At 45.4% G+C, this 27,600-nt stretch overlaps 1 protein-coding gene across 17 annotated transcripts in view; it reads left to right on the forward strand.

Moving 5' to 3' along the window:
* Positions 1-27,600, forward strand: part of Cdkl3 (cyclin-dependent kinase-like 3) — a 94,785-nt gene that overhangs the window by 50,710 nt on the left and 16,475 nt on the right. For 9 of the 17 annotated variants that reach the window (XM_039086738.2, XM_039086735.2, XM_063269754.1 and 6 more), the window contains one exon: positions 5,309-27,192. The exons of the other annotated variants lie outside the window; for them this stretch is intronic. In XM_039086738.2, the coding sequence (XP_038942666.1) occupies positions 5,309-5,494 (186 nt within the window). In that variant the 3' untranslated portion in view covers positions 5,495-27,192. Of the gene's footprint in view, positions 1-5,308; positions 27,193-27,600 lie in introns of those variants that run through there. 17 annotated transcript variants of the gene reach the window in all.

Here is a 27,600-nt window from a genome sequence, read left to right on the forward strand (position 1 = left end):
ATGGAGACGGGTCTACAACAATTCTTTTTTTCTGACAAAGTAATCCTGAGGTCAGACAACCTAACCAGCAGTGTGCATCTGTGATGGGTAGCACCCAGGCGGCACTGATGAGAAAACTAGTTAGCAAGCTCTTCAGGCTGTGCTGTAGTCAAGTTTAGCTAGTAGATTAGTTTCTACTTTAGAATTGGTAAGAAAGAGTTGTTATAGGTTACTTTTCATTTCTTCTCTCTGTGTGTTGTTGTTGGCATTGTTTTGTTTTTGAGACTCTCATGTATGTACCTGTAGTTTTGATTCCTTATTTTGGACAACCTGGCAAGCTAACATCATTCATCTTTAAAATGTCTTCAATTACAAAAAGAACAAATTATTCCTGTATAGCCTAGATGTCCCAAAACTCCACATTCAGGTTTTCAAGTGTCTAACAGGGCCATTGAAACATGTAAGAGGCCTCTCCACCTCAGTGCATGGATGGCGGGGTCTCAGACCATGTCCTCTCTCCCTCAGTATTCCCACAATCCCAGGTGACAGCAACTCCATTCTAATTGTTGCTCAGGACAAATGAGTTAATTTCTACTCCTCTCTTATCTCCATCCTTTCAGGTCTGTTTAGAAGCAGCTCCAGGGTGTAACCACTTCACTCTCCTTTGTTTGGTATGACACCCCTTGCTCAGGCTTGGTAGAAATCAGCCTTCAGTTTCTTCCCAGTGCACGACCAGATGCTCCTAAAAGCCCTCGAATGTGTTGCTTTGTCAGCACACGTGGGTTAGGTGATCGCCTCCCCACAGTCTGCCCCTCCCCCTTTGCTCTCACTTGCCGCTTTCCTGTCCTTCCACCCTGACCCAGAGGGTCAGTAGTCCAGTGCCCTTGGTCCTCAGTCTTCCTGCTTACAAACCCCACCCCTAATGCTGCGCCTGCAGAGTCTCCCCACTGTCCACTCTTCCAGGAAAGCCTGCTGCCCGTCTGTGCTTCCGTATAAGCAGCCCTGCTGCTTCCAACTCCACCCCCACTCCCATATGCTCTACGAGTGAGTTTTGTGCAGCACTCGGCAGTCTGCTGCTCTTTTATGCTGTTTGTCTTGCGTACTGAAATTTACCTTCCTTCCGATGAGCAGGGTCTGCTGCGTTGTTCACTGTTGGACTCCCTGTGCCTAGAGCAGTACTCAGAATACACTCAGGAACAGTCGATTTGTGGTGAGCGAAATGTAAGCACCACATATGCTAAGTCCTCCAGAGAGCACAAGAAGCCAACGGGTTTGACTTGTTGTTTGACACAGGGTCTCACTGTAGCACAGGTTTGTCCTGAAGTCCTGAGCTTGTGAAAACTCTTTTGACTGCCCTTCTTGTGTAGCTTGGACCACAAGCACACGCTACTGAGCCTAGATGCAGTGGGGTAGATTTGTTTCGTTTTCTGCATCCCAGAATATAGATTATATAGGTCCTGTCAGATGGGCTACATATGACTTCCTCACAAAAGTCTCCTCCAGAGGGAGCCCAAGGTCCAGCCCTTTCAGACCTCCTGGTAGGAGGGAGGGCAAGTAGTTGAGTCCCCACCCTTTTGGACTAGGCTGGGTTCTGAAGATGGGTACTGAATCCATCAGTGCTTTTTGCTCAAAATTGCCTAAATGAGGATGTAATAAAAAGTCAAGCTTTGGGATCGGTTCCTCAGGGGAATGATTCCAAATCTTGGGATGTTTCAAACCAAACCCTAGACCAGCTTTCGTGTGGTCCAGGCAGTGCTGACACTTTGGCAGCTCCTTGGGGTAATTTCTAATTATTACATTGAAATGCACTGTATCATGCTAAAATGCCTGTGACAAACAAGATTTATTATGGGGTCACTTGGCCATCAGTGGCCCTCGGGTTGTTTTTTAGTTTGAAAAGCCATTTCACCTTCACTCTTCCTCAAATCCATCTAGAAAGATCAGAACACTCATTGAAACTGTTAGATCTATATAAGTCTGCAGATCCTTTCATTGAAAAATTGTATTGAGCAAACACTCCTCTTTTAGTAAAAGCCATAGGGTGAAACCATCAGAGTCCAGATGAGCATCAGAGTGACTGTGTGAAAAGGCAGTACTCAGTGGTCAGCACCTTACCATTGCTTTTTCTCCCCTTAAGATCGATTGACTGATGGAGTTCTACCTGCATGCCAGAAGAGGGCACCAAATCTCAGTATAGATGGTTGTGAGCCACCATGTGGTTGCTGGGAATTGAACTCAGGACCTCTGGAAGAGCAGTCAGTGCTCTTAACCTTTGAGCCATCTCTCCAGCCTCACCTTTACAATCTCTTTAAATTTTAAGTGTATGATTGTTTGGCCTCATGTATGTCTGTGTGCCACATGTTTGCCTGGTGCCCACAAAAGCTACAAGAGGACATCTGATCCCCTAAATCTGTAATTACAGGTGGTAATGAGCCACCTTATGGGTGCTGTGAATTGAGCCCAGGTTCTTTGGAAGAGCAGCCAAACTGCTGAGTCATCTCTCAACCCTCTTTACCATTTTTTTTTTTTCGTAGCTGGGGACCGAACCCACTCTTTACCATTTCTTAACTGGGTAACTGTGTGTGTGTGTGTGTGCATTGTTATGTTGCCTCAGGTTTTCCAGTTGGAAAATGAGACAATAACTTACATACACAAAGTATACTTGATCTTAGCCAAAAGGCCGAGAAGCGATTTACATACACAAAGTAAATTAACATTAAAGAGAATAGTTTTTTTCCTGAGAGACATTAAGTTGTTTTAGTGTATATGAGTGTTTTGCCTGCATGTATGTGTGTGCACCATGTGCTGGCCTCATGCACAAGCCAGAGAGGGCATCAGATTCCCTGGAACTGGAGTTTCAGACAGTTGTGAGCTGTCAAATAAATGCTAGAAACAGAGACTGGGTCCTCTGGAAGAACGGCAAGTGCTTATCTTAACCACTGAACTCCCATGTTTTGGCACTATTGTGAGGGTTCCTGAAACCAGACCTAACAGACACAAGACATAGTAGCTTTGTCCTGATCAAGCAGTTACTTGTAGAATTCCTCTCGGGAAGGCAAGCTGTGCTCTTTGTTTGGTTTTGCTCGGTAAGTTGTCAGAGCACATTGTGACATCTTTACTTTGGGAATAAATTCAGCATGGATGTGCCCTCTGCTCTGTGGCATGTTGTCTGAGGAGTTCCATTTGTTTAGACATGAAGCTGGGACAGGCAGTAACAACCCAGCGTCTGCTCTGTGTGTACATGATGTTTCTCTAGAATAAGAGACTCTGTGTTCAGAGGGTGTTTGTGTGTTTGCTTCTTATGTAATGTAACCCAGGCTGACTTCAGTTTTGTTGTGTAGTCCAGGCTGGCCCCAACTCACAATCCTCCTCCCTCACCTTCCCATGTATTTGAGAACACAAGTCTGAGCTACCATGCCCATATGAATTTAGAATTTAAAAAGATATGGCTGGAGAGATAACCTAGAGGTTCAGAGCACTGACTGCTCTTCCAGAGGTCCTGAGTTCAATTCCCAGTGACCACATGGTGGCTCACAACCGTCTGTAAATCCAATTTCAGGGGATCCAACACTTTTCTCCTGCCAATTGCCAGCACCAGGCATGCAAGTGGTGCAGGGGTAAAACACCCATATTCATAAATAATACAATAATCCTAAGGATAAGCATGCATGTCTCCTCCTGTCCTTGGAAAGTCCTTCAGTGTGTAGGCACAGTGGCCCTCTAGTGGCCTCCTCCCACAGGCAACATCAGTGCTGCAGTTGGTGGCCGTCCTGACCACAGGCCATAGGTTTTGTTTTCTTTTTTCCCCCAGATTTACATTGTTTTGGGTCTTTTCTTCAGAATTTTTGCACATTCACGGAGTTCATTGTTAATTTTCTTGTCTCTGCTTGTCTTACAGGGTCTTACCCTGGCTGGCCTGGGTCTCTCTTTATAGACTAAGGTGCCCCAGAACTCAGAATCCACCTGCCTATGCCTGGAGAGTACTGGGACTAAAGGTGTGCGCCACCACTCTGCTCATGGAGTTCTTAAAGACATGGCTATGGTGTGTTGGTTGCCACTTATTGTAGGCATCTCCAGGCTTCACAGAGGCTGACACTTATTAAAATGAGAGCTCTTTCTTGAGCAGACTTTCAAATGCAGAATCACTAGGCTACCACTGTTACCCTGGGAGAAATATGAGCCAGGGATGGTCACACCGTTTCTCAGCAGGTAGCATCTGCTGACAGGATTGCTGCCACTCGAGTCTCTGGCCACCAACCACAAGCATGCTATGCATTGCAACTGAATCAATAACTAGGTGCCTGGGTTCTGAAATCTGTGGTGTAACACTCATAGGATGAGGCAGAGTCAGAAACAGAAAGGTGGCAACTGGTGGCTCATGAGTTTGACTGTGTGGAACTTACTTCCTTTCAAAAGGAAGCAGAGGATGTAGCGGAGAGGAGAGGGCATGCCCTACTGCATTGATGCCTTGAAGAGTAGAATGAAATCTGACCCGTTTACCAACTAGGTATGGCTCCCATTTCAGCAGTCATGAAAGCCAGCTTGGCTGGGCTTCACCTATCTCCCTAATCACTCAGCTCTGTGGCTTTCTTCCAGTCTTTTCCCCTTGACCTTTGTGTCTCATTTGTCATCATGAATCACCATCCCTTTCTGGAACTACTCTCATCTTTTTCTGTCACATGCCCTCATTCTCTTCTCACCTCCAAATGCTTCTCTGCTCTTCTGATAATTTATCTCCCCACTTGCTTCCCTGTCAGCATTTTCTGGAACACTAGGTTTCAGTTCTTTGTTCTTCCTGTCTCCATGTGAGGAGCTTAGCTTGGTCACCACTTCCCAGGTCCCGAGAGCAGCCTTGTAGTTCTCCCTCCCACTTCATCCAAAGCCTGAGCCTCTTTCTTATGTTTGCTAATATGTCCATTTCACTGTCTGGAGGTCCCACAGACAAGTCTAGGCAGGGCTGCTTTATCCTAGACCATGTTTTCCCTCCAGCTTTTCCTGTTTTTGAAAGTGGAACTGATGTGGATTCCTTGAATGTAACTAAGGGACCTGTCTCAGCTCTTAGTCACCTTAACCAGGAAGCTTGGATGCTGGACCATCGATGGTCACCAAAGCTGTCCCCCATTACTGGCTTCTCGGTGTTTTGTTGTACCTAAGAATAGTAAGAAAAGCAAACAAGTGAACAGAGTGAACATAGATTTATTAAGGAAAATGAGACTGACGACTGGGAATGGACCTGCGGGGTGGTATTCTGTTGTGTGGCAGGACCTGGGTGAAGACTTAGGTAATCTTTCTTGAGACTGATTATTTTTGCTGGTCATTTGTGTCATAGGTACAGCTGTGCGGAGTCTGCCCCTCTGCGAGCTCCCTCCAGCCAGCCAGCGAGGTGATCATTTGCTGCTTGTGCAGTCAGGGGAATGGTTGTGAGAGGCAATCATTTTGTTTGTTCATTTTCCCCAAGCTACTTGACTGCAGTGGACCCTGCCCTTTGAAGATGTCTCTTGTCTCAGTTCCATGATTCTCCCTGGCTTGAAACTTGGCACCAACTTGATACTTTTCAGTCTCCAAGTGTCTGATAGCCATTTCAGCAGCAGGCCTACTTAATTTATTCTTGCTGTAACATTCTGGTTCCAGAAAATTATATTAGTTTTTCCTAGTCATCTCTTTTTTCCTCCAGATTCTCACTTTTATTTTTTTTAACTGTTTCACGTCCTGTTTTGTGATACAAGTTACCTCTTAATTTGTTTGTTCTCAACTAGCCTCAAATTGCCTTCTGTTAAATGTTGTTTATGTGTGATAAAGGTCTGCATTATTATGCTCAGTTGTGGTATCAGTCAGTGGTCCCCAGACAAGCAGAACAAACGGGATAGGATGTTCTAAGAGTAGGCTCCTTAGCTTCGCTCTCATCGGCAGAAGCTGAGCTGCACAGAGGCCATCTGCACACTGGAAAACCAGGGAACATTGGTGGCTCTAGGAAGCTGGAAACCTCAGCACAAGAGACATATGTGCCATAGTCTGAGGCCAAATGCCTGGACGTCCCAAGGAGCTGCTGGTGCACATCTGTACTTAGAGGCTGAAGCACCAAACATTCATAGGAAACAGAAGTGGCAAAACCCACCTCCACTCAGGAAGGATCAAGCATGCAATTGCCAGCTTCCCACTTCTCCTTTTTGCTTTGTCGGTCTCCTGCCTATTGGATATCACCTGAGTTAATGGTTGGTCTTCTCTAGAAAGAAGCTCACTCCATCAAGTCAGCTTGACAGCCATACTAGTCATCAACATTCCCCAAAGAGAGGATATAGAAAATGAACACAAAAACAGTGACAAATAACTTCAATATGTCAGTAATTTTAAAAAATTCCCTAGAGTTGACAGGTTGTTTAAGCAGATAAAGGCACTTACAACCTGAGTTTGATTCCTGGGAGCCCTCTGGTCAGCCATCTACTGACCTTCACATACATACGGGATATACGTATGTGCGCATGCACACACATGGGCACACACACACACACATCACACATACATGCACACACACAATCACAAAATAATAAGATAGATAAATGGGATAAGAATTTTATAATTAGCTAAGGTATAAATATAAAATGTAAGGAAGTGAGAACTGCTGCCACAATTCATAAAATATTAGAACACAAAATAAACATTTGTTTAAAAAGATACAGGGCGGGGTTGGGGATTAGGTCAGTGGTAGAGCGCTCGCCTAGCAAGCGCAAGGCCCTGGGTTCAATGGTCCTCAGCTCCGGGGGAAAAAAAAAGATACAGGGCAAATACTGAAGAAAGTAGGTTTTTTGTAGCTATATAAAATCAGGGGAAAAAAATGAGGCCATAAAATAGGTAAGGGGACTTGCTGCCAAGCCTGCTCAGCTGACTAGGAATGGATGGTGGGAAGAGAACAGGCTTCTGCCGTCTGTCCTCTGACCCCACATTACCACAGACACATGCACACGTGCACACTGAATGAAACAGCATACATAAAAGGGGGCCTATAGGATTAATTTAAATGCTAAAAAGTTTTATGCCAACAATCTGAAGATCTAGTCAGATCCACAGTGTGTATCAGGTCCTAGTTGTATGTTCAACACCCCCCAAAAGGTCTTGTATCTAATAGCATACTTTCAAAACGTGTAAAAGACAAGTTTAGTGAGCCCAAGGAGAACTTGAGAAGTCTATTGTTGCAGTAAGAGATTCTTTTTTGGTTGGTTGATTGATTGTTGGCTGTTGGGTTTTTAAGGGGTCTCCATAGCTCTGGCTCAACTGGACCTCATTATGTAGCCCAAGCTGACTTCAAACTCAGGAGCTCTGCCTCTGCCCCTCTACCCCATTCCTCTGCCCCTCTACCCCATTCCTCTGCCCTCTGCCCCTCTACCCCATTCCTCTTCCCTCTGCCCCTCTGCTCCCTGTCCCTCTGCCCCTCTGTCCCTTTGCCCCTCTGCCTCTGCCAGAGCAAACAAGTCGAAATGAAACAACAAACAAAAAAGCCATGTATAGCAAACAAAACATGGCTATGGATTTGAGCAATGCAGTGCTTAATTTTGCTGTAATAGACATGTAGGAAAGTATTCTATCCAGAAACAAAAATAACTCATACATATGAAAATTTAAATATATTTTCTAAATGTGCCAAGAAGTAAATAATGAAAATCAGAAACAAAAAGGGACATTAACGAAAGGAGAACCTCAACACAAACCAGGAGATTAATGCTCCAGGTTAGAACTCAGTGGTTTAAAACAGAATTAACAAGCAGCTGGGCAAAACACAAGACATTCTTTAAAAGTAAGCATGGCATGGTGGCTGGTGCATACTTACCCTCAGTACCTGGGGGGCAGAGGCAGCAGCATCTGAAAGTCAAGGTTGTCCTCATTGCTATATATAGTATGTTTATGGTCACCATGGGATATGCAAGACTCTGCCTCAGACCAGAACCCAAACAAAGAGCTGACAGTGAACAGTAGTGAGAGGGGATTATTACAGGGGCGTGTATGATGAGTCACGTTCCCCAGTCCTCAGGAATATATACTAATCTTGATATCACACAACTTGAGAGAGGGATGCTGCTGGGGTACAGACAGACTGATGGCATGGCTTAGGCTTCTTAGACTAATGGCATCACCCTCCGTTTCCCTTTCAAGTTGGTTCCTAGTGTAAATGTAAGTAGGACTGCACAGGAATTCGCCCAGACTAACAGACAGACAGTCTAAGACATACACCTGTGACCCTAAGTGGGAAGATAAACAGAAACGCAGCAGGTGAACACGCAGTGAGACTGCAGAGCAAGCGTAACGCCTGAGAGAACCGAAGAAGCAAGAGAGCAAACGGACAACACCCTGTGGCGCTGACAAGCAGAAGCTGCAAAGCCAGACAGCAGAGACAGGCACAAAGTGCAGAGGAGAGAGCTGCCGGTGGAGAGCTTCTATCCAGTGAGGGTTACTTAGAGATGAGGGGAAGGTAACAAAAGCAGAGAGAATATGCTACCAGCAGTCTGACCCTAAGGAAAGCTTCAGGGAGTTCTTTTAATTTTTTTCATTTTGTTAATGTTTTTTTTCTTTACTTAAAAAAGAAAATTAAACCAGGTGATTGTGGAGCACACCTTTGATCCCAGCACTCAGGAGGCAGAGGCAGGCAGATCTCTGAATCTGAGGTCAGCCTTGTCTACAGAGGAAGTTCTAAGACAGCGTGGGCTACACAGAGAAACCCTGTCTCAAAAAACAAAACAAAAAAAGGGTCAGTTGTGTTTATGTATGTCCATGTGAATATATGCCACATGCTAGGGGTGCCCATGGAGGCTAGAAGAAGGTCCCCTGGAGCTGGAGTTAGGTGGCTGAGTTTCCCAGTGTGGCTTCCGTAAGAGCAGCAAATGTTCTCAGTCACTGAGTCGTCTCTCCAGCCCCCTAATTTTACGTGTGTGTGTGTGTGTGTGTGTGTGTGTGTGTGTGTGTGTGTGTGTGCGCGCGCGCGCGCGTGCGTTCTACAGTGCTGCTTTGTCAGAGGGACAACTGCAGAAGTTGACTCCTATTCAGTGGAGTTTGTGGGTCAGACATATGCTGCCTCCTGAGCCTTATTGCCCGTCCCTTAAAGGGAAATTGAAAATTCAGGGAAGAATTAAGAACAAATGGGGAAATTGTGGGTAAATATTACATATGAATAAGAGGGTTATGAGGGTTTTAACTGTGTGTGGAGAGCTGGGGTGTACCTGGGTGGTAGAATGTGTGCCTGGCATACATGACTCCTAGATCCAGTCTCTAGCATGCAAGAATATGGCAGTAAAAGAACAGAATTATGTGCCTGACCACAGGAAAAATAGGTAAATACAGCTAATATGCTCTGAGCTTCCAGAGTGAACATATTTTATTTATACGAAATGTTGACAAATCAAAGATAACAGGAATGAGCACAGCTGAATTAGTAATTACAATACTCCAAGTAAATACTAGGATAGTAAATTGTCATGACAGAAAAAAATGGTTGACCCCCTATGCCACGATCAAAAAAGTCTTCCATATAAAGCACTGGAATGTTGAAAATCTAAAAATGGAGGAAATCGAATATCCAACATGAACCAGAAGAAAGCTGACAGTAGATCTTAGGGCAATGATGAGGAAGACAGCAGGGATGTTTTATCACCACCAAGAGGGTCAAAAGAATACATCGATTTAAATCGTAAATTAGTGCTTGCTGAATAGCATGATTTCAGAACACAGAATGCAGAAATAGAACTGGAAGGTGACAGAGCAGTCTACAGGAAACACACTTCTCCTGGTAGCTCATAAAACAAGTGAATGTGAATCAGAAACAACACGCAAGGCTGAAATAGCAGCTGGTGGATGAGACCCGATACAACAGAGCACTGTCTAAGCAAGATTAGAACATCACCACTTTTAACTGTAGGTGGTGAGTTTATCAAAAATTGCTTTATGACAATAAACTTCATCAAAGTTTCAAAACATTCAGAAAATTTCCTCTGGCTGCATTAGGATTAAGGTAGAAATTAATAACAAGCTATAAAAATAGTTTAACCAGTACACTGATAAATAATCCACGTGTTCAAAGAATAGAAATTAGGAAGTGCTTGCAACTCAGTGAAGACAGGATGAGCAGACGCACTTCGGGATTTCTTGGAACATTTGTCTGCCATGCTCAAGTGTACCTCCTGGCAGGCAGGGAACTGGGTGGGAGAAGGCTCAGGATCCGAGATCCTTTTCAAAGGTACCTCCCCTCCCCCCCCAGTGAGTTAATTTCCTCCCATCAGGCTCTACCTAGTGGGAATGCACAACCACACACCTCCAGCACAACAGGCAAGACCAAGCCTTTAAGCACTCAGGTCTCCAGGGGCACTTACAGAATCCACAGCATTCAGGGACCTAAATTTGTACTTTAAGAAGCCAGTCCAAAACAGTGAACTCCCAAAACACTGAATGGCGAGAACAAGCTAAAAGTATTCTTAAATTAAGAAAACACATTTTCTTGAGAACAGTAAGCTTTGTTTCTGCTATGAGGGAGCAACTACATGACACTTGGTAACTGAGGAACAAGCCATCTGGAATCTCAGGCACTGAGTGGAGAGCCAGCCTCAGGAACAGAGATGAGCATTCTAGCCACAGAGGGCTTCTGCCTAGAGGTAGCTGCTGAACCACACCAGTGAATTGAGACAGAGCATTCACAAAGGGAGAGCGCTCCAGGGATACCGAGGCAGGCTTGTTCTTGGGAGCACTGCGGGATCTTGGCCGGACTCGTCCTCATCAGCATTGCCAGCCTTCTTAAAACTGCCCACAGTCCAGGTCTTTGCCCTTTCACTTTTCCTTCCCTAACAAAGGCAGATGTGTTTTGTAATGCGTTGCCTCTACCTGGCCTCCCAGCCCCCTTCCCAATTTTTCTTACAGCTTTCTGTTTCCCACAGATTTCCTTGGCAAATCTCCAGAATTGCAGGTTCTCTCCTCCAATCTGTTTATCAGACTATGGAGGCCAATACAATAGTGCCAAGACAAATAAATGTTAAGCTTGGGTCTAAGATTGGCTGGCACACCTTGGGTTGGGCAGAATGGACATCATTCTCATTGTCACATGAGCCATAAATAGATCCTGGCACAAACTGGAGCTTAACAACTAAGTATTTCATAGATGACGACTGAAGGGTGTTGTGTTAGGAATTCTGTGCTGGGTGTGATGAGGAGGCCTGTGAAAGACTGAGCGAGCAAAGAGAGAAGACCCACAGAGACAGAGCTGAGCGTCACTGAGTTGTGCTGACCCTTGCCAAGGGGCAAGACACTTAAAGCTCTTCTGAGGATTTATTTTTGTGGGTCTGTGCATGCAGGTATCACTGGAGGCCAGAAGAGGGTGTCAGACCCCCTCAATCTGGAGTTATAGTTGGTTTCAAGCCACCCAGCATGGGTGCTGGGAACTGAACTCTGTGTCCCTACAAAGAGTAGCAGGCTTCCTTAAGTGTCAAGTCATCTCTCCACTGCCAAACTCAAAGGCGTTGAGGCTAGATGGCAAAGCCAGTGGCCTCAGGGTCTTACGGAATCTTAGAAGAGCAGACTCAGCCGTGCAGTGGAGAAGTGGGGAGTTGTAACTGTTAGAGTTGTAGAACTTCAGAGCTCTGAATTCCCAGCACACCAGAGGAGGGAAAGCCCAGAACTCAGAAACACAGAATGAGAACATCCGGTGGATGTGTGCAAGGATGCTGGTGCAGCAGTTTTTGATTCCTGGGGCTTTTGAAGGGGCTCAGTTTCCTTTGCTTTAGTAGTCGCTCTGACTTCTTACTGCTCTGCTCTGCTATGTCAAGGACTTAGGTTGAATCCAAGTGTAGCTTCATTGAAAACATCCTGGGCCTGATGAGGAAAAAGAGACAACAAAAGAATCCAGGGAAGTAGCTTTCATGTGGCAGGAGCCAGGGAAGAAAGAACCCTTAGAATTAGTTTTTTAGGGTGTTTAGTAAGAGATGAGAATGCACCCCTAGATCATGATAATTAGTTGATTTTTAACACATTTTCTCAGGATGTAGATAAGGGAGATTTGCCTCTGAGATGGCTCTAAGAAACTTGGAAAAGGATCTCAACACTCGGGGAAAGGAAAGGGTAGGACCTGTGCTGCATTTATAACAGCAGAGGATGGCATAAAGAGTCTGAGCAGACATGCTAGAATAAATGCCCAGAGAGCTGTGCTCCACATGAGACTACAGAAGACAGCACCATGGCCACTAAGGAAGCACTGCTGAACAGTAGTGTAGGCTTTGAAAACCATGGCATCACACACTGATGCTTTCCCAGAGAAGAGCCAAGTCGTGCACGTCAGCCTCCTCCGTCCTGGGGGAGCTCCAGATTTCGTACTCATGCTGATAGTATAGAGCCTGTGTGTAGCTGTGTCTACTGCGTGTGAATTCTTGTCTGGGGTTATAATTACTCCTTAGATGTGGAATCACACACCGCACAACACTGGACCTCTACACAGTGAAGGAGATGGGGAGTGGCTCTTGATCATGGGATCTACTGGTACTGTGACACAGAGTCCCATTCTAAGGCATCCAGCCTTGTGGGATGCTGGGCCAGCCTCAGAGGAAATGCAAAGAATGATGGGCTTCTGTGGGCTGTACACTAAGTCAGAGACCTTTTAGGGTATTTATTCAACAGACAAGGTACTTGAGTCTGAAAGTCAAGGCGTGGAACCAGAAGTAGTTCCAATGACCATCGCTCCTAACATAGGGGCTAACACCCCACTTAGAGTGTATTGTGTTCCTATTCCTATAATCCTGAGCTTTGGAGACATGGAATTCCTCATCTCAAAAACAGGCATGCTCCTGTCAAGTTGTAGCAAGAGTCCCAGTTAAAAGTTACAACTGCCAAGGCATTTCCTGTGTCCAGAGACTAGCAGACAGGAAGGAAGCCACCATTCTGACAGAATAAGGTCAGGCTGCTGTGGTCAGCAGGACAGGGCAGGACTACTGTGTACCTTTAATTTTTTTCAAAGTCTACTTTTAATGATGGTTCTTAAACGCTTTAACTTCCCTTTTTAGCCCACCACCCCCAGAGGTAGTGGGAAAGAAAGGATACGGGGGTTGGGTTGGGGAGTGGACCTGTTTAAAGGTTCTTTTGGAGCAGCTCCTGTCTGTGTTGTCTGGAAATTGGCAGTGTAGTTCTTCACAGGTCAGCAGTAGCAGCTCCATCAGGGTTACATCAGCACCAGGACCGTAGAGTCCGAATTGCACATTCGGATTGACATTGGCGGCACTGCCTAGCAGGGACAGCCAGGCCTCAGTATGAGTCAGCAGCAGGAGGGACCAGGAGGGATGCCTTCCCTTAGTGAAGCGAAGATCAGCAAAGGCTTGAGACCCACAACGTTCCACAGCCCAGCTATAAGCAAGCCCAGCTCAGCCTCCATCACTGTCCATCGAGTTCTGCTTATACCCTCCAAATGTCACGTGTCCTCCTCGGGTCTTGCCTCAGCACGTGTCTCACTTGCTTCAGGAACGTGCGTCTGTCTCGACTGACACCACTCTGCCAATCAGCCCAAGTCCACAGAAGCAACACAAAAGGCTGCGGCACACCAAGAAGTTTTTTGGTGCGTTTCTCTCTATGGAGTCCCAACAAATGCAGCTCAACTAAGCAACGAAAGGCGAACCAATACATGTGTCCTTAGCAAAGAATTCATCACGTGTCCTTTTACATTCTTGCTTTACCAGAAGATCCTTTTCACCTGTGTCTGCTTCAGCAAAACATCCCTTCATGAGTCTGCCTTAGTCTTTCAACTGTATCCACTTAGGAAAACACTCCTTCACGTGTTTGCCCCAGCAAAACACTATCCAACGAAACTGACTCTCCAATGAGCCCTTACGTTTGCACTTCATTCCTGTGTGAAGAGGACAGAGTGGTGTGTATGCTCAACAGAAAGTAGCCGTGTCAGTGTCTCTTGCTGTTACCTCACACTTCCATTAATTCTGAATGGACACATGAGGCAGCCTCCAACTGGGAAGATATGCTTGCCAAGAGGGTCAGACGCCTTCGAAATAGAGGTTTCTGCACTATCATCCTTGCCCTGAGATCTTGTAAAGGCACAGCTGAGTTAGTGCAGTGGGCCATGGTTCAGCTGGTGTATGAGCTGCTGGCCGAGATCAGCTGACTCTCCCCGGAGTTCTCCCCAGGAAGAAAGTAGTGGGAACTGTGGAAATGCCCCTCTCCAAATTGGGAGTAGATGTATTTTGATGGCTATTTGGGGGCCTCCAAAATGAACCTCTGAGTTTGGGGGGAAAGTTGTTTTCTGGTAGCTTCACTGCTGCATTCAGTACTACATTTTCATGGAGGCCACACTTCCTGCGTTCATCTCTGACGGGCTCTTCGGGGACCAGAAGGTTCTCCTGCTCCGGAGAACACAGGATGCTCTTGCTTTCTTTCCCCTTTCACACAGGTGGGATCCGCATTGCAGCCAGCCTTGCAGCTGCCGCTGGCTCCATTCTCACTGTCTTACTGCAGTTCCTTGGACAGATGTCATCTGTGGCAAGTCTCCTTCTTGCCATATGGCTTTGTGTGCAGTCAAGCTGACAAGCTATGTCGAGGGAGGAATTTGCAGAGCCAACCAAAGAATCAAAGACTATGCTTGCCTTGCATGCATGAAACCCTAGGCTGATATCCCCCGAATACCCACCCAACAATCCAAATGGAACTTTCTAGATCTAAAAGAAGAAATGATACATTCCTTAAGACTGCAGTAGAAAGTACCTAAATTGGGTGATAAGGATCAAAATGAAATTAAACAAAAAATAAGAGAACTGGGGGGGAGGGAGTGAAGTTGGGACAACATTAAAGGAACATGTTCTTGTACTCCAAAAGGAAGGGAAAGGGTAGAAGAAATGATAGCTGAAATGTTTTCAAATGAGAGGAAAACTGTAGGTCCTCATATCGAGAGAGATTTAAATTCTTAAGAATTAGAGTATTAAGTCACAAGATACAGAGATATTCATCGGTGATCATATCATTGTGAATGTGCCTGACCTCAGAATTGTCCTTCAGTAATACTTGGATGGATGAAAGGGACGTGCCATCCACAAGGAGGCATGTGGTGAAGCCCCAGGGCTCACCAGGAAGGCTGGTGCATGAAGGGAAATCAGGCCAGACTCTTTACTGTACCATCTTGGGAAGGAAGAGGAGAGACAAGGTAAGAAGTTCTAGGGTGGGAGTTTGGTTTTGTTTAGGTATTGCTATTGTGCTGGTTTGGAACTCAATACACAAACTGCGTTGTCCTTCAACACAAGATCCTCTGGTGTCAGCCTCCTGAGTGCTGGCAATACAGATGTGTGTTAGTGTGTTATCATGTTGGCTAGAATGGGCTGGCATGAGTCATTGTGGTGGACATGGGGTGAGGGGGCTCTCCTGCATTATCTCCTGACTGATGCTGGTGTGCTTAGAGCAGTGAAAGTGCTCTGAGTGTGTGGGGTTGGAGAAAATATGGGTGGGGGATGGGCTGTGGGTAAGTTTCTGGTCCGTGAATGGCACAATGGCAAGTGAGAGCTGTACTGTCTCTAGGAATTGTCTCATGCTGGGGAGGGAGGGAGACAAAGAGGCAGACAATAGTCCCTTGAGGATAAGAAAGGCCCCATGTGAAGAAGTCTACAAGTCAATATGCTCACCATGTTAGCTGGCTTCTGTTTTCCAGAGGGATTCCCTGATCAGATTGGCCTATGGCTACACTTGTGAGAAACTGACTTGACTGATGATGTGGGAGGGCCTACCCCCTTATGGGTGGCACCATTCCTAGGCCATTGGACCTCGGCTAAGAAAGCAGAGTATGAACAAGCCAGTAAGCCGCCTTCCTCCGGGATTCCTGCTCCAGGCTCCTGCTCTTGGGTTTCTGCTCTGACTTCCCTAATGATGGGCTATTGTCAAGAAGTACTAGCTGAAATAGATCCTTTCCTCCCCAAGGTGTATTCTGCTAGAGTGTTTATCACAGCTCAGAAAGCAAACGCAGACAATTTACCAGTTTTTAAAATGAGCAAGGGAATTCTTATGGGCTGAGTTGTGACCCACCACGCCCCCCTTGGTCAGACTTACTTGTGGAAACCCTAGCCCTCCATGTGCACTATTTGGAGATGGGTTTTGCTGAAGTAACTAAGACTGACTGAAGCTGTAAGGGTAGGCCTTGGTCTGATAGGATCAGAGACACTGGAGACTCAGGGTGTAAATTAACAATAAAAAACAGCTGGGCATTTGCTGTGACCACCTGCAAGCCAGGAGTGCCCTCAGCAGCCCTGTCCGGTCTGACACTGTGAACCTGGATTTGCAGCCTCTATAGTTATGAGAAAATAAATGTCTGCTGAGAGAGTCTCAATGACATTTGCTTGTGGAAGCCCACACTAATTAAAACAGGCCGAGGGTTCTCTGAGGAAGATGTGCAGGTGGCACGTCAGAAGTTTTAGCTCTCAGAGAACCATACATCAAATTTCAATTCAGATACAACTTTACTGCGCCTAGGGTAGACAGAAGATCAGTTAACAAACACCAGTTAGACCCTGGAGAAATTATAGAATCTTCATACACACTGGAGGTAGGGCAGAGAGTCATGGGAGTGTTTTGGGAAAAAGTCTGGTCAGTCCTCAACTGATTCCATAGGAGCTCTACTCCTGCATATGTCCATAGAAGGGAAAGCAATCATCTACAAAGAAACGTGAGCAAAACTGTGTCATATCCATAGCACAGAGTAATATTTGTTCATAAAAAGGAAAAGGGGGGCTGGCAAGACGGCTCAGCAGGTAAAGATGCTGTGCAAGCCTGGGGACCTGAGTGTCAGCCCCAAAGGGAAAGAATCAACTCGACAGTTGTCTTCAGGTCTCCAAATACATACTGTGCTCATGCACCACCCCTCCACACCACACATGAGTGCGTGCATGCACACACACACACAATGGCAATAACATCTTAAGGAATTAAGTACTGATGATCTACAACATGGAATAACCTTGAAAAAATAAGTTAATCCTATCACTCAGGAGGCAGAAGCAGCCAGTTGAGGCCAGACTGATCTACACAGTTTCAGGACAGGCAAGGCTACTTAGTGAAAAATAAAAAAGAAATAAAAAGAAAGTTCCACGGGCCACTTAAATATATAGATGGTTCAAATACTCCAGTTACAAAACTGAAAATTGCCTAATTGAAAACCCGACAGCTCTACAGGAGCAGAGAGGGGAAGCGCAGTCAGTCACCGGGAGAGAACCGACGCTCTTATCAGGCAGGGCGGAATCCAGACACAGGACAAGGACAGAGATCCTGTGGGGATCAGATGCGCTATAAACAGGAGCCTTAAGATGACAAAGCAACAGCTGGCAGACAGTCATAGACAGAGCAGACACCAGCCCTTTTTTGAGGTTCTGCATTTGAACCCCCAGCCTCATTATGCCAGAGATGTGCCCTACTGCAGTGATAACCCCAGACTCTCTTATTTTCTTTTGAAACAGAAACTCATTAACTGCCAGGGTTGTCCTTGAACTCACTCTGTTGCCTAGACAGACTTTGAGCTTTATGCTCCTGCCTCAGCCTCCCAGGCAGTTAGGATTGCAAGCCACACTACCTTCTGCACTCTCCAGTAAATGACAAGATGAATAAAAGGAAAGTTAGGAGGGACATAGGTGACCTGAGTAACACACCAGCCTGAGCTACAGATGCTCCTGGGATGCCACACACAAGAAAGCTGAGATACACGTGTTAGAAAATACTTATTTCTAAACTTTTATTCATATGCACTTCATGTGTTTGTATTTGTGCATGTGAGTGCCTACAGTAGCCAGATTCCCTGGAGCTGAAGTTACAGGGGGTTACAGAGCCACTAATGTGGATGCTGGGAATGGAACCCCAGTCTTCTGCAAGAATAGCAAGTGCTCTTGACTGCTGGGCCATCTCTCCAGCCCCAAGAAGCACACATTTTTAAAAGTGTGAAAATAACATTTACTACATGGTCTATGGCTGGCTAGTTTTATGCCAACATGATACCAGCTAGTCATTCTGGAAGAGGGCATCTCAGTTCAGAAAATGCCTCCACCAGATTGGCCTGTGGACAAGCCTGAGGGACATTTACTTGACTGATGGTTGATGTGGTAGGGCCCAGCTCAGTGTGTGCGCACAGAGAAACCTCTGGGTTGGTGGTGCTACTGCTATAAGAAAGCAGACTGGACAAGCTAGGAAGAACAAGTCAGTAAGGAGCGATCCTCCATGGCATCTGCATTATTAGCTCCCGCCTCCATGTTCCTGGTCTAGCTTCCTTCAGTAAAGGACTTGTTATTAAAGTGTAAGCAAAATAAACCCTTTCCTCCTCGAGTTGCTTTTGGAAATGGTGTTTATCACAGAAACAGAAACCTTTAACTGAGACAAGTCTATATGGAACCATAAAGCAAATCTCAATACATTTCCATGAATGGCCACCGTAATCTGCTTTTAAAGGAACGAATAAGTTAAAGTGGAAAAGAGAGGGCCAGCCAGATGGCTTCGCAGGTGAAGGCCATCCTGACAATCTGAGTTCAATCCCTGGTACCCACATGATGGGTTGCCCTTAGAACACATCTGAGCATGTGCCCACATACATACAGAATAAATACATGTAGTTTAAGAAAGAAATGGGGGCAGGCAGGAAAACGGCTCACTGTTTAAGAATTCTGACTGCTCTTCCCAGCTCCTCCATGGTAGCTCACAACGCTCTATAGGTCCAATTCCAGGAGAGCCAATGCCCTCTTCTGGACTCTGTGGGCCTGAGGTGCACATGCAGTAGCACACCAACACATGCAAGCAGTACATCTGTACACATAAAAACAAAATAAATACTAAAGGAAGGAGGAGAAAGAGAACGTGAGAGATGTAGCAGTGTGTGAGAGAGAAAGGGACGGTCACTGCAGATGCTGCTGCAAACCTGAGTACCTGAGGGACCAGGAGCGCAGACTCTCAGCAAACCTTTGTATACAAGTGGGATGTTACAACACAAAGGTGTAATAACTAACTCTGTGCCATACATGTGACCACAAATGGGAACAAATCTGTGAAAACCATCACTGACAAAAGATTTAAAAATCCAAGGAGCCTTTACCTGCTGTCAATCATCTAAAAGCTCAGGTGGGCAGGCAGCCCTCCTGGTAAAGGTACTTTCACTAGGCCAAATGGCTTCAGTTAAGTTCCCAACACACATGGTGGAAGGAGAGAAGTGATGCCTATAAGTGGTTCTCTGATCTCTGCTTGTGTGCTGTGACATAAATATACTGCCCCCCCCCACACACACTAACTTAATTAGTTAAGAATATTTCTTAGGCCAGGCATGGTGGTCCACACCTTTGATCCCAGCACTTGGGAAGCAGAAGCAGGCAGATCTCTATGAGTTTGAGGCCAATCAGTTCCAGGCCAGGGCTACATTGCAGAGAGACTCTCCCTCCCCCCAAAGTTTAGATACTATTTCTAAATTTTTTTTTATTCTTTAATTCTAGCATCTGGAAGGCAGAGGCAGGTGGATCTCAATGATTTCAAGGCCAGTTTGGTCTACAAAGTGAGTTCTAGAACAACCAAGGCTACACAGAAAAACCCTGTCTCAAAAACAAACAAACAAAAATGCGTTTTAAAATTTTCTGGTATAAACTTGATCCCACATGAGAGCATCTACATCTATGTGAAAAGCGGGCCAAGACCATAAGTTCTTTCCTTGTAAAGCAATCTAACAACTTCCTATCAAGGGTTTGCTGATTCACCAAAGCTGGCTGGGGAGTGGTTCCGTACTGATAGTCTCAAGTATTCACTCCTCCCTCCAAAGAGATTGCTTATGGCTGCCTGGCATTGTGTGATTAGCAGAGATGCTTCTGGAGAAGAAATACCTCCATCCCAGCAGGCTGAGAGTTGTCCTACCCACTTTCCCAGGCAGCGGTAGGTGGATGGATCGACGTGTACTTCGTGTGAGGTGCAACTGAGAGCATCATAGTGAACTCTGCCCACTTCTTGCTCTTTGTCTTTTGATAGCAGGACTGGAGAAGCGAGTCCCAGATAGAGGTTGCTCTTTCAGTTTGGGCCCTGAACAAAGAAGCCACAGGGACAAAAGCCATAGCTGCTCTTGGCCCAGCCAAGAGCTCAAGAGGGGCAGCAAATTCCCAGCTGACCTGTGAGATGACAAAGGACTCTCCCGTCTTGAGTTACCTCAACTTGAGGATTATTTGCATCCACAGCACAAAATAGCCAAATTGTTGATAATATTTGAGACAAAGTATCATTATGTAGCCCAGGCTACCCTGGAACTTACGATCCTCCTGCCTCAGCCTCCCAAGGGCTATAATTCCTGGTATGGGCTACCACACCCAGTTGCAAAGTTCAACTGATACTGAAAATATTCCTTTGGGTTGGGAGTTTATCTCGGTGGTAGAGTGCTTGCCTAGCTTGTGAGAGCCCCTAGGCTCAACTCCCAGTATTAAATAAAAGAATCAATCAGGGACCGGAGAGGAGAAGCAGCTCAGGTAGAGTCAGCGCCTGCAGAGGACAAGGTTGCTTTCCAGCACCCACAGTAGGCAGCTTGCCTTCCTCTGGCCTCCAAGGGCACCTTTCTATGCATGCACACACAGACTTATAATCAAAAGTAAACATAACTCTTTTAAAAACAACGAGCTGAAAACGTGTCACCAGTTTCATCTTATTTCCATGCTAAAACCCATCAGTGACATGGATTCCCTCTGAAAGCTCCTTCCTACCCTCCTGCTTTGTTTTTCCCAGCCACTTCTCCCCATTTCCTCTTCCCCATGCCCTGCTCTCCCCTTCCCTCCTCCCCTCTCCGTCTGTCCCTTTCCTTCCTTTCCCTCTTTTATTCCTTCCCTAATCCCTTGTTTTCTTTCATTCATTCCTTTTATGTTCTTTTCCTAAAGAATTTTTGTTTTCTGTGTATGACTATTTTGCCTGAACATACAACATGTGTGTACCACATACATGCCTGGTGCCCATGGTGGACAGAAGAGGGCATCAGGTCCCCTGGAACTGGAATGAGCAGCCATGTGCATGCTAGGCCCTCGAGAAGAGCAGCCAGTGCCCTTTATACGTTGTTTTTATGGTGAAGCACCCATCCACCAGAACAGCTTATTTCTGGACTCTGAAGCATCTGCTGCTTTTCCTGTTTTTCTTTTGATTTTTAAACAAACACATCCATGGACTTTTTATACCCTAGACTGGCCTTTAATTCAGTGTGTAGTCCAGGTTGTTGTAGTAAATCTCCAACCCCAGTAGGCCCGTGCAAAAAACACACAAGTCAGTTACTATGTTTAAAAGCTCCCTGCTTAGACTGGGCAGATCTACCACTACACTCATCTACTCCCAGCTCTGGGAGCCCTTGGTATTTACTGCTTCTCTAGGCCATGTGGTTCTGCTCCATCTTCTTTCCTCCTTTTCCTCTCTTTTCCCTTCCTCCCTTCTCTAAAACCTCCAGCCCCACCTCTTCCTTCCAATGCCCAATCACAGGCTCTAGCCTTTTTTTCACCGGTTAGAATGGGGGGAAAGTTCACATGAAATCACCTGAGTAGGTGATCCACTCCTCATTGGTGCAGCACCAAGGCAACCCACATCACCAGGTCAGCCTCAAACTGATGACCCTAACTGCTGAAATCAAAGGCACAGGCCACCACGCATGACTAATCCTGCCTATGTCTACCGTAGTTCATTAGGAACAGCCGCTGTGCGTTTCTGTTCATCGGAAGCATGTTGATGGCACAAATTTGCCTCTAGGAACAACTGTAGCTTTTCAGACAAGACAATATATGCTTTTTTCACTATGGGTGAAAATATGTTATAGTTTCTACTACGATAACTTCTCTATGCCGTGTGTTAGTGATGCATATTCCTTAACTTACAGCCACACAGGCGCATTTGAAGTTGTTAGTGTAATTAGAGGATGGTCAGAGACACTGCTCAGTAGTATTTTGCTCCTTTAAAATGTATTTGATTTGGTTTAAATAGCAGCACACATTAAGTGTTTGACTTTGAAAAACATACATTCTGTAGTTGCCGGGTGTAGTATCCAGTAGGTCAAGAGTGAACCTGCCTCCTTCAGGTCTACATATCATATTTTGGTCTTTTGACATGCGCCTAGTTTAACAGTTTTGAGGGGTGTATGTTTAAATTTCCAAGTATGATTTGTAGTGAGAATTCTGGAATTTTGGTTTCTTCAAAAACACAGTACTATAAGAATCTGCTTTAGTTTTAATCCCAGGTGTAGGGATGTAGGGCTGCTTTAGGCCGTCCACAGCAGCTGGCTCTGGTTTGCCTCGTGCTCCAGCAGATAGGCAGCTGCAGAGTATGTGACATGGAATTCTGGGAACTTTTCAGAGGGTATATAAATGCTAGGCCCAGAGGCAGTATTGGAGGTCGTTGGTCATTCAGGTTGCAGCTTGTTAGTAGTCATTGTTAGGGTTTCAAATCTCAGCCCTGCCCGGACAGAAAACATCAAGACACCATGGTTCCACGTAGAGAGGTTTAATGAGAAAAAAGAAGAAGAGAGGAAAGGCGGCCGGCCATGGGCACATGGTTGGGAAGGGGAAGGGGGCAAGAACAGAGAACAACAAAGAGTAAGAGGGGGTAAGAGGTGGGGGTAAGAGAGAGGGTAAGAGGAAAAGGAGGGGGGCAAGCAGCCCCTTATATAGTCAGGCACAGCTGGCTGTTGCCATGCAACTGTGGGGCAGAGCATACCTGGCTGCTGCCAGGTAACTGTGGGGGTGGAGCTTAGACAGAATACCAACAGTCATACTCAAAGAAGAAACAAGAAGAGAGAAGTTAGAGTCAGGAATCAATCTCTCTCTCCTTCTTACCCCCTCTTCTCCCTCTCCCCCCTCTCCTCCCTCTCTCTCCCTCCCTTTCCCCTGTATTCTTTCTCTCCTATCTAGTGATAAGGGGTTAAACCAGGGAATAAAGAGTGGAAAAAGAAGAATCCACAAAGTAGCTAAAACCAGCTATAATAACTGTGGGTATATCTGTTTCTTTAATTTTTTTTTAAAGATTTATTTATTTATTTTATGTACAGCATTCTGCCTGCATATGTGACTGCAGGCCAGAAGAGGGCACCAGATCTCATTACAGATGGTTGTGAGCCACCATGTGGTTGCTGGGAATTGAACTCATGACCTCTGGAAGAGCAGTCAGAGCTCTTAACCACCAAGCCATCTCTCCAATCCTCTTTAATTTATTTTTACATTTTTAATTTCATGTTGTGTGTGTCTAGATGGAGGCCCGAGACAGCTTTGGGGGTTGGTTGTCTCCTTCCCCCGTGGGTCCTGGGGATTGAATTAAAGTCGTTAGGTTTAGGCTTTTTCCACTGACCCATACTGCTGGCTGGTTCTTTTAAAGCATCATTAAGGCACTTCATATTAGGTTCATAGAACTCGCTCTGTTTTCTTGTTGAGTTGCCCCTCTTCATGTGTGTGTGACTTACCAGGGCCTAGTCTAGTTTGTGTTTATTCTTAGGCTCAGAGTGTTCTCCCCACTCGAGTGCTAACGGTGCCAGCATCTTCCTTATGTAGGTGTGTGTCAACCCTGTGTTAGTATAACTTACATGGTCGGGTTGACAGTTTCCTATTTTTATGCTTTCTTCTCTGCATCTTCAGGCTCAAATATGGAATCATTTTGCTCTTTGTAGTAACATTTCCCTTACTGCAGATTCTGATGACAAATCCATTTAAGTTGTGACTTGTGAAAGCCTTTCTTGTTGTCCCTGCTCCTTCAGCAGCACCTGCTATTGCTTGCTCCCTTGACGATGATGTCATGGATGGGAGGAGGGTCTCACGGGGCTTTGAAATGCCTTCATCTTCCTAACAGCCTGGGGTGTGGTACAGGCATTACTCTCAATGGCCACTTACAGAGCTTGACTGTCATTTTTAAAAAGTGTGGATCTGGGACCTAGAGAGATTACATTTCAGAGAATAGGGTGGGGAATGATAAGAGGAAGACACCCAGCCATGCCCCTCTGGATCTGTATGTGTGTATGCATACACATATGAACAGCACACACACAACACACCAAGACTGTTCTCCTGCTGAACCAATTTCTACCAGGCATGTGTATTAGTGTGGTAGGAATAAACTCTATGCAGAATACTAACACATTAACCAAGTTTGACTAAAAACTGCTGAGAAGAAAAAGACCAGTTGTATATAGATACACTGTAGCAGTCTTCAGACATACATGAGGGCATCGGATCCCATTACAGACGGCTGTGAGCCACCATGTGGTTGCTGAGAATTGAACTCAGGACCTCTGGAAAAGCAGTCAGTGCTCTTAACTGCTGAGCCATTGTTCCAGCCTTCCACCCCTTTTAAAATTATTTTATTCTTTTTTTTCGGAGCTGGGGACCAAACCCAGGGCCTTGCGCTTGCTAGGCAAGTGCTCTACCACTGAGATAAATCCCCAACCCAATAGTATTTTATCTTATTCTCTGTGCATTCGTGTCTTGCCTGCATGTGTGTATTTCTTCGTCTGTTTAAGGGCGTCAGATCCCTGGAACTGAAGTTACAAACAGTTGTGAGCTGCATGTGGGACTGGGAATTGAACCCAGAGAACAACATTTTATTTTGTGTGTGCATGTGTGTATGTGTTGTGGGCATGTTCATGTCACAGCATGCATTTGTGCAGAGAACAAGCTGAGGGAGTTAGTTTTTCTTCCACCATGTTTGAGTCCCGGGTCATTGGGCTTGGCAGCGCCTTTTTCCAAAAGAGACCGAGTTTGGAAGAGGGAACTTTGCCTGCGTACCATAAGGCTAAAGAGGAAAGGAAGAGTCTGCCGTTATTGCACTCTTGCATGTACATTTGTCCCCAGCAGCATGTGCTAATAATTCTGAAATTGTATGTATATTCTAGGAAAGGGTTGGGCAAGTATACTGTGGAATGAAGTCATGTTTTTGTTAGATGTAGTGGAAATGTTTTGTGCCAGAAAGCATGAATAACTAAAATTATGCAGGCATATCAAAAGGACACAAGCCAATCGGAAGAAGTGTCTAGTAGCCAAATTTGGGCACTAAAACAATTACAGTTACAAGAGTGGAGTAGACTGGATCCTGCATAACAGTGTCTATGAGTACACACATGAATGCGCACATGCGCGTGTGCACGCACACACATGCACAGTGAGGAATATCTATGAATCCATACACACGAAAGGATGAATGTTCAGTCCCTAGACACATGTAAAAACAATGCAAATTTCATATATCTTATGCTTTGCTTGTGTAAAACTGAAAAGTAGTAAACAAGGGGACTGCGCAGCTCTACCTATAGGATGATTCCAGCTAGTGTACACGGAGGACGACAGGAAAGGAAGCCATCATCACCCTGTGACACTAGTAGATGAGTCAGGGCCTTTCAAATGGCTCAGTTAAGGCGCCTGTCACACAAAACCTGTCAACCTGAGTTGGAGCCCTGCAACCCACATGGTGGAGAGAGAGAACTGACTTCTGAATGTTGTCCTCTGACCTCCACATATGCCATGGGCATGACTGTGCCTCTCCCCACTAAATCAGTGAAGCATAATCATAAAAAATCGAAACAAAAATCAGATGTGGCAGATAAGGTGGTGTGTGTCTGTAATCTCAGTAGTTGGGAGGCAGAGGCAGGAAGGTCAAGAGTTCAAACTCATCCTTGCCTACATAGCAAGCCTTTTTTGCCATCCTGAATATACCAAGACCCCCATCTGAACAACCAGCCTCTTGCCCACTCCACAACTAAAAGAATCATTGATGACAATAAAGCAAAATAATGTGTTTTCTTAGCTTTAGACTGTCTCCTCCTAAGAGACTTTTTAGTTTAGAAGGAAAAAAGAATGACTTGTGCAAAGAGAATATTAGAAGCCCTCTAACTTTATCAAAGTTAGTGTGCTTAGAATAGGGTAAACTAAGGGCTAGAAAGATGCTTACTGGTTAAGGATGTTTCCTGCTCTTGCAGAAGACCTGACTGTACCCATGACCCCCCTCTTCTGGCCTCTAAGGGCACCATCATGCATGTGAACACCGCAGACATACACAGAAATAAAAATAATATTTCTACACTATATAACACTGTATAAATTAGATGACATTGGACAAGGGGCAACAAGAACAGCCTCGGAGCAAGCATTGCTTCCCTGGTGTTCCTGCCGCCAAAGAAGTGACTCGATTCTGAAAGTGAGAAAGGCTGTAACGATAGTGGCCTCTAACATCCTAAGGATCAAGGCCATGAATATTAAAGACTGAAGGGCAGGGAGTCCAGGACTAGGGGTATAACTCAGCCAGTGCTTGCTTGGCACACACGAGGCCTTGGATGCCCGCCCGACACGATGTTCACCATAATTCAAACACTCAGGAGGTGAAGGTAGAAGAGTCAGAAGTTCAAGGTCATCCGTGGCCACTACCAGGCCAGCCTGGCTACAAAAGACCAAGAGAGGAAGGGATGGAGGGAGGGAGAGAAAGAGGCTTTAGGGCACATTCATATTAGTCACTGCAGAAAACAGCTTTAGCTCAAAATCTATTCCTGATTAAATAAGGGAAAACACTTTTAAATAGAAGTGGAAGGAGACAGCCATCTGAAGAAGGGAACTATGCTAAAACCCACTGGAACACCATTCATATATCAAGGGACCAGCAAGAAGATGGGGATTCCCTCAGTGTCTTCCCTCCTCTCCAACAAGAGCTCACTGTCAGAAAGGCGTCAGCGTCTTACAGGGCATGTCAGTAAACCCTGACAGTTTGTAAAACTTACAAGGACAGCCAAAGACTGAGAGCTGCCAGCACATCATAAAAACCAGAGCAGAAGAACTTGTTTAACTATACCACAGGTGGTTTTAAAGTTGTAATTAAGACATTGCTGAACTGATAAAGGGTGGAGAACAAGCCAGTGTAACTGGTGAGGAGCCTGACAACAGGCCCATTCATGCTCAGAAACGTAGCCACTGACAATCCCAGTCACTCAAGAGGCACCACACCTTAAACATGGGACTGGGCTGTGGTAAAAGGACAGAGGAATTGGGCTCTTCCTCATTAGAAACACTAAATATGTATTAAGAATTGTGAGTGGGGCTGGAGAGATGGCTCAGTGGTTAAGAGCACTGACTGCTCTTCCAGAGGTCCTGAGTTCAATTCCCAGCAACCACATGGCGGCTCACAACCATCTGTAATGGGATCCAATGCCCTCTTCTGGTGTGTCTGAATTCAGCTACTATGTACTCATATAAATAAAATTTAAAAATATGTATTTTAAAAGAATTGTGAATGGAGAAACTTGAAAACTTTACAGAGAAAATTAGGACATGTGTGTGTGTGTGTGTGTGTGTGTGTGTGTGTGTGTGTGTGTGTGTGTTATGTGTGAGAAAGAAAAAAGTGTGTGAGTATGTAAGTGTATGAATGTGCCTGTGAGTGTAGTGTGTGTGTGCGTGTGTGTGTGTGTGTGTGTGTGTGTGTGTAGGTCAGAGAGAAAATAATTTCACTCCTACAGTGGGTTATAGGTCAGGCTCGGCAGTGAGGCTTGCTTAGGAAGGGCTTGCTGTTACCTGCTGAGTCATTTCACTGGTCTTAAAATACATTTAATGATATTTCTTCAAAGAGAAGGGAACATAATGGACAAATTGAACTGTATTAAAACTTATGGTTCTCTATGGGCCCAGCTGTTAA

Source organism: Rattus norvegicus, chromosome 10 (genome assembly GCF_036323735.1).
Source record: "Rattus norvegicus strain BN/NHsdMcwi chromosome 10, GRCr8, whole genome shotgun sequence".
NCBI lineage: Eukaryota > Metazoa > Chordata > Mammalia > Rodentia > Muridae > Rattus > Rattus norvegicus.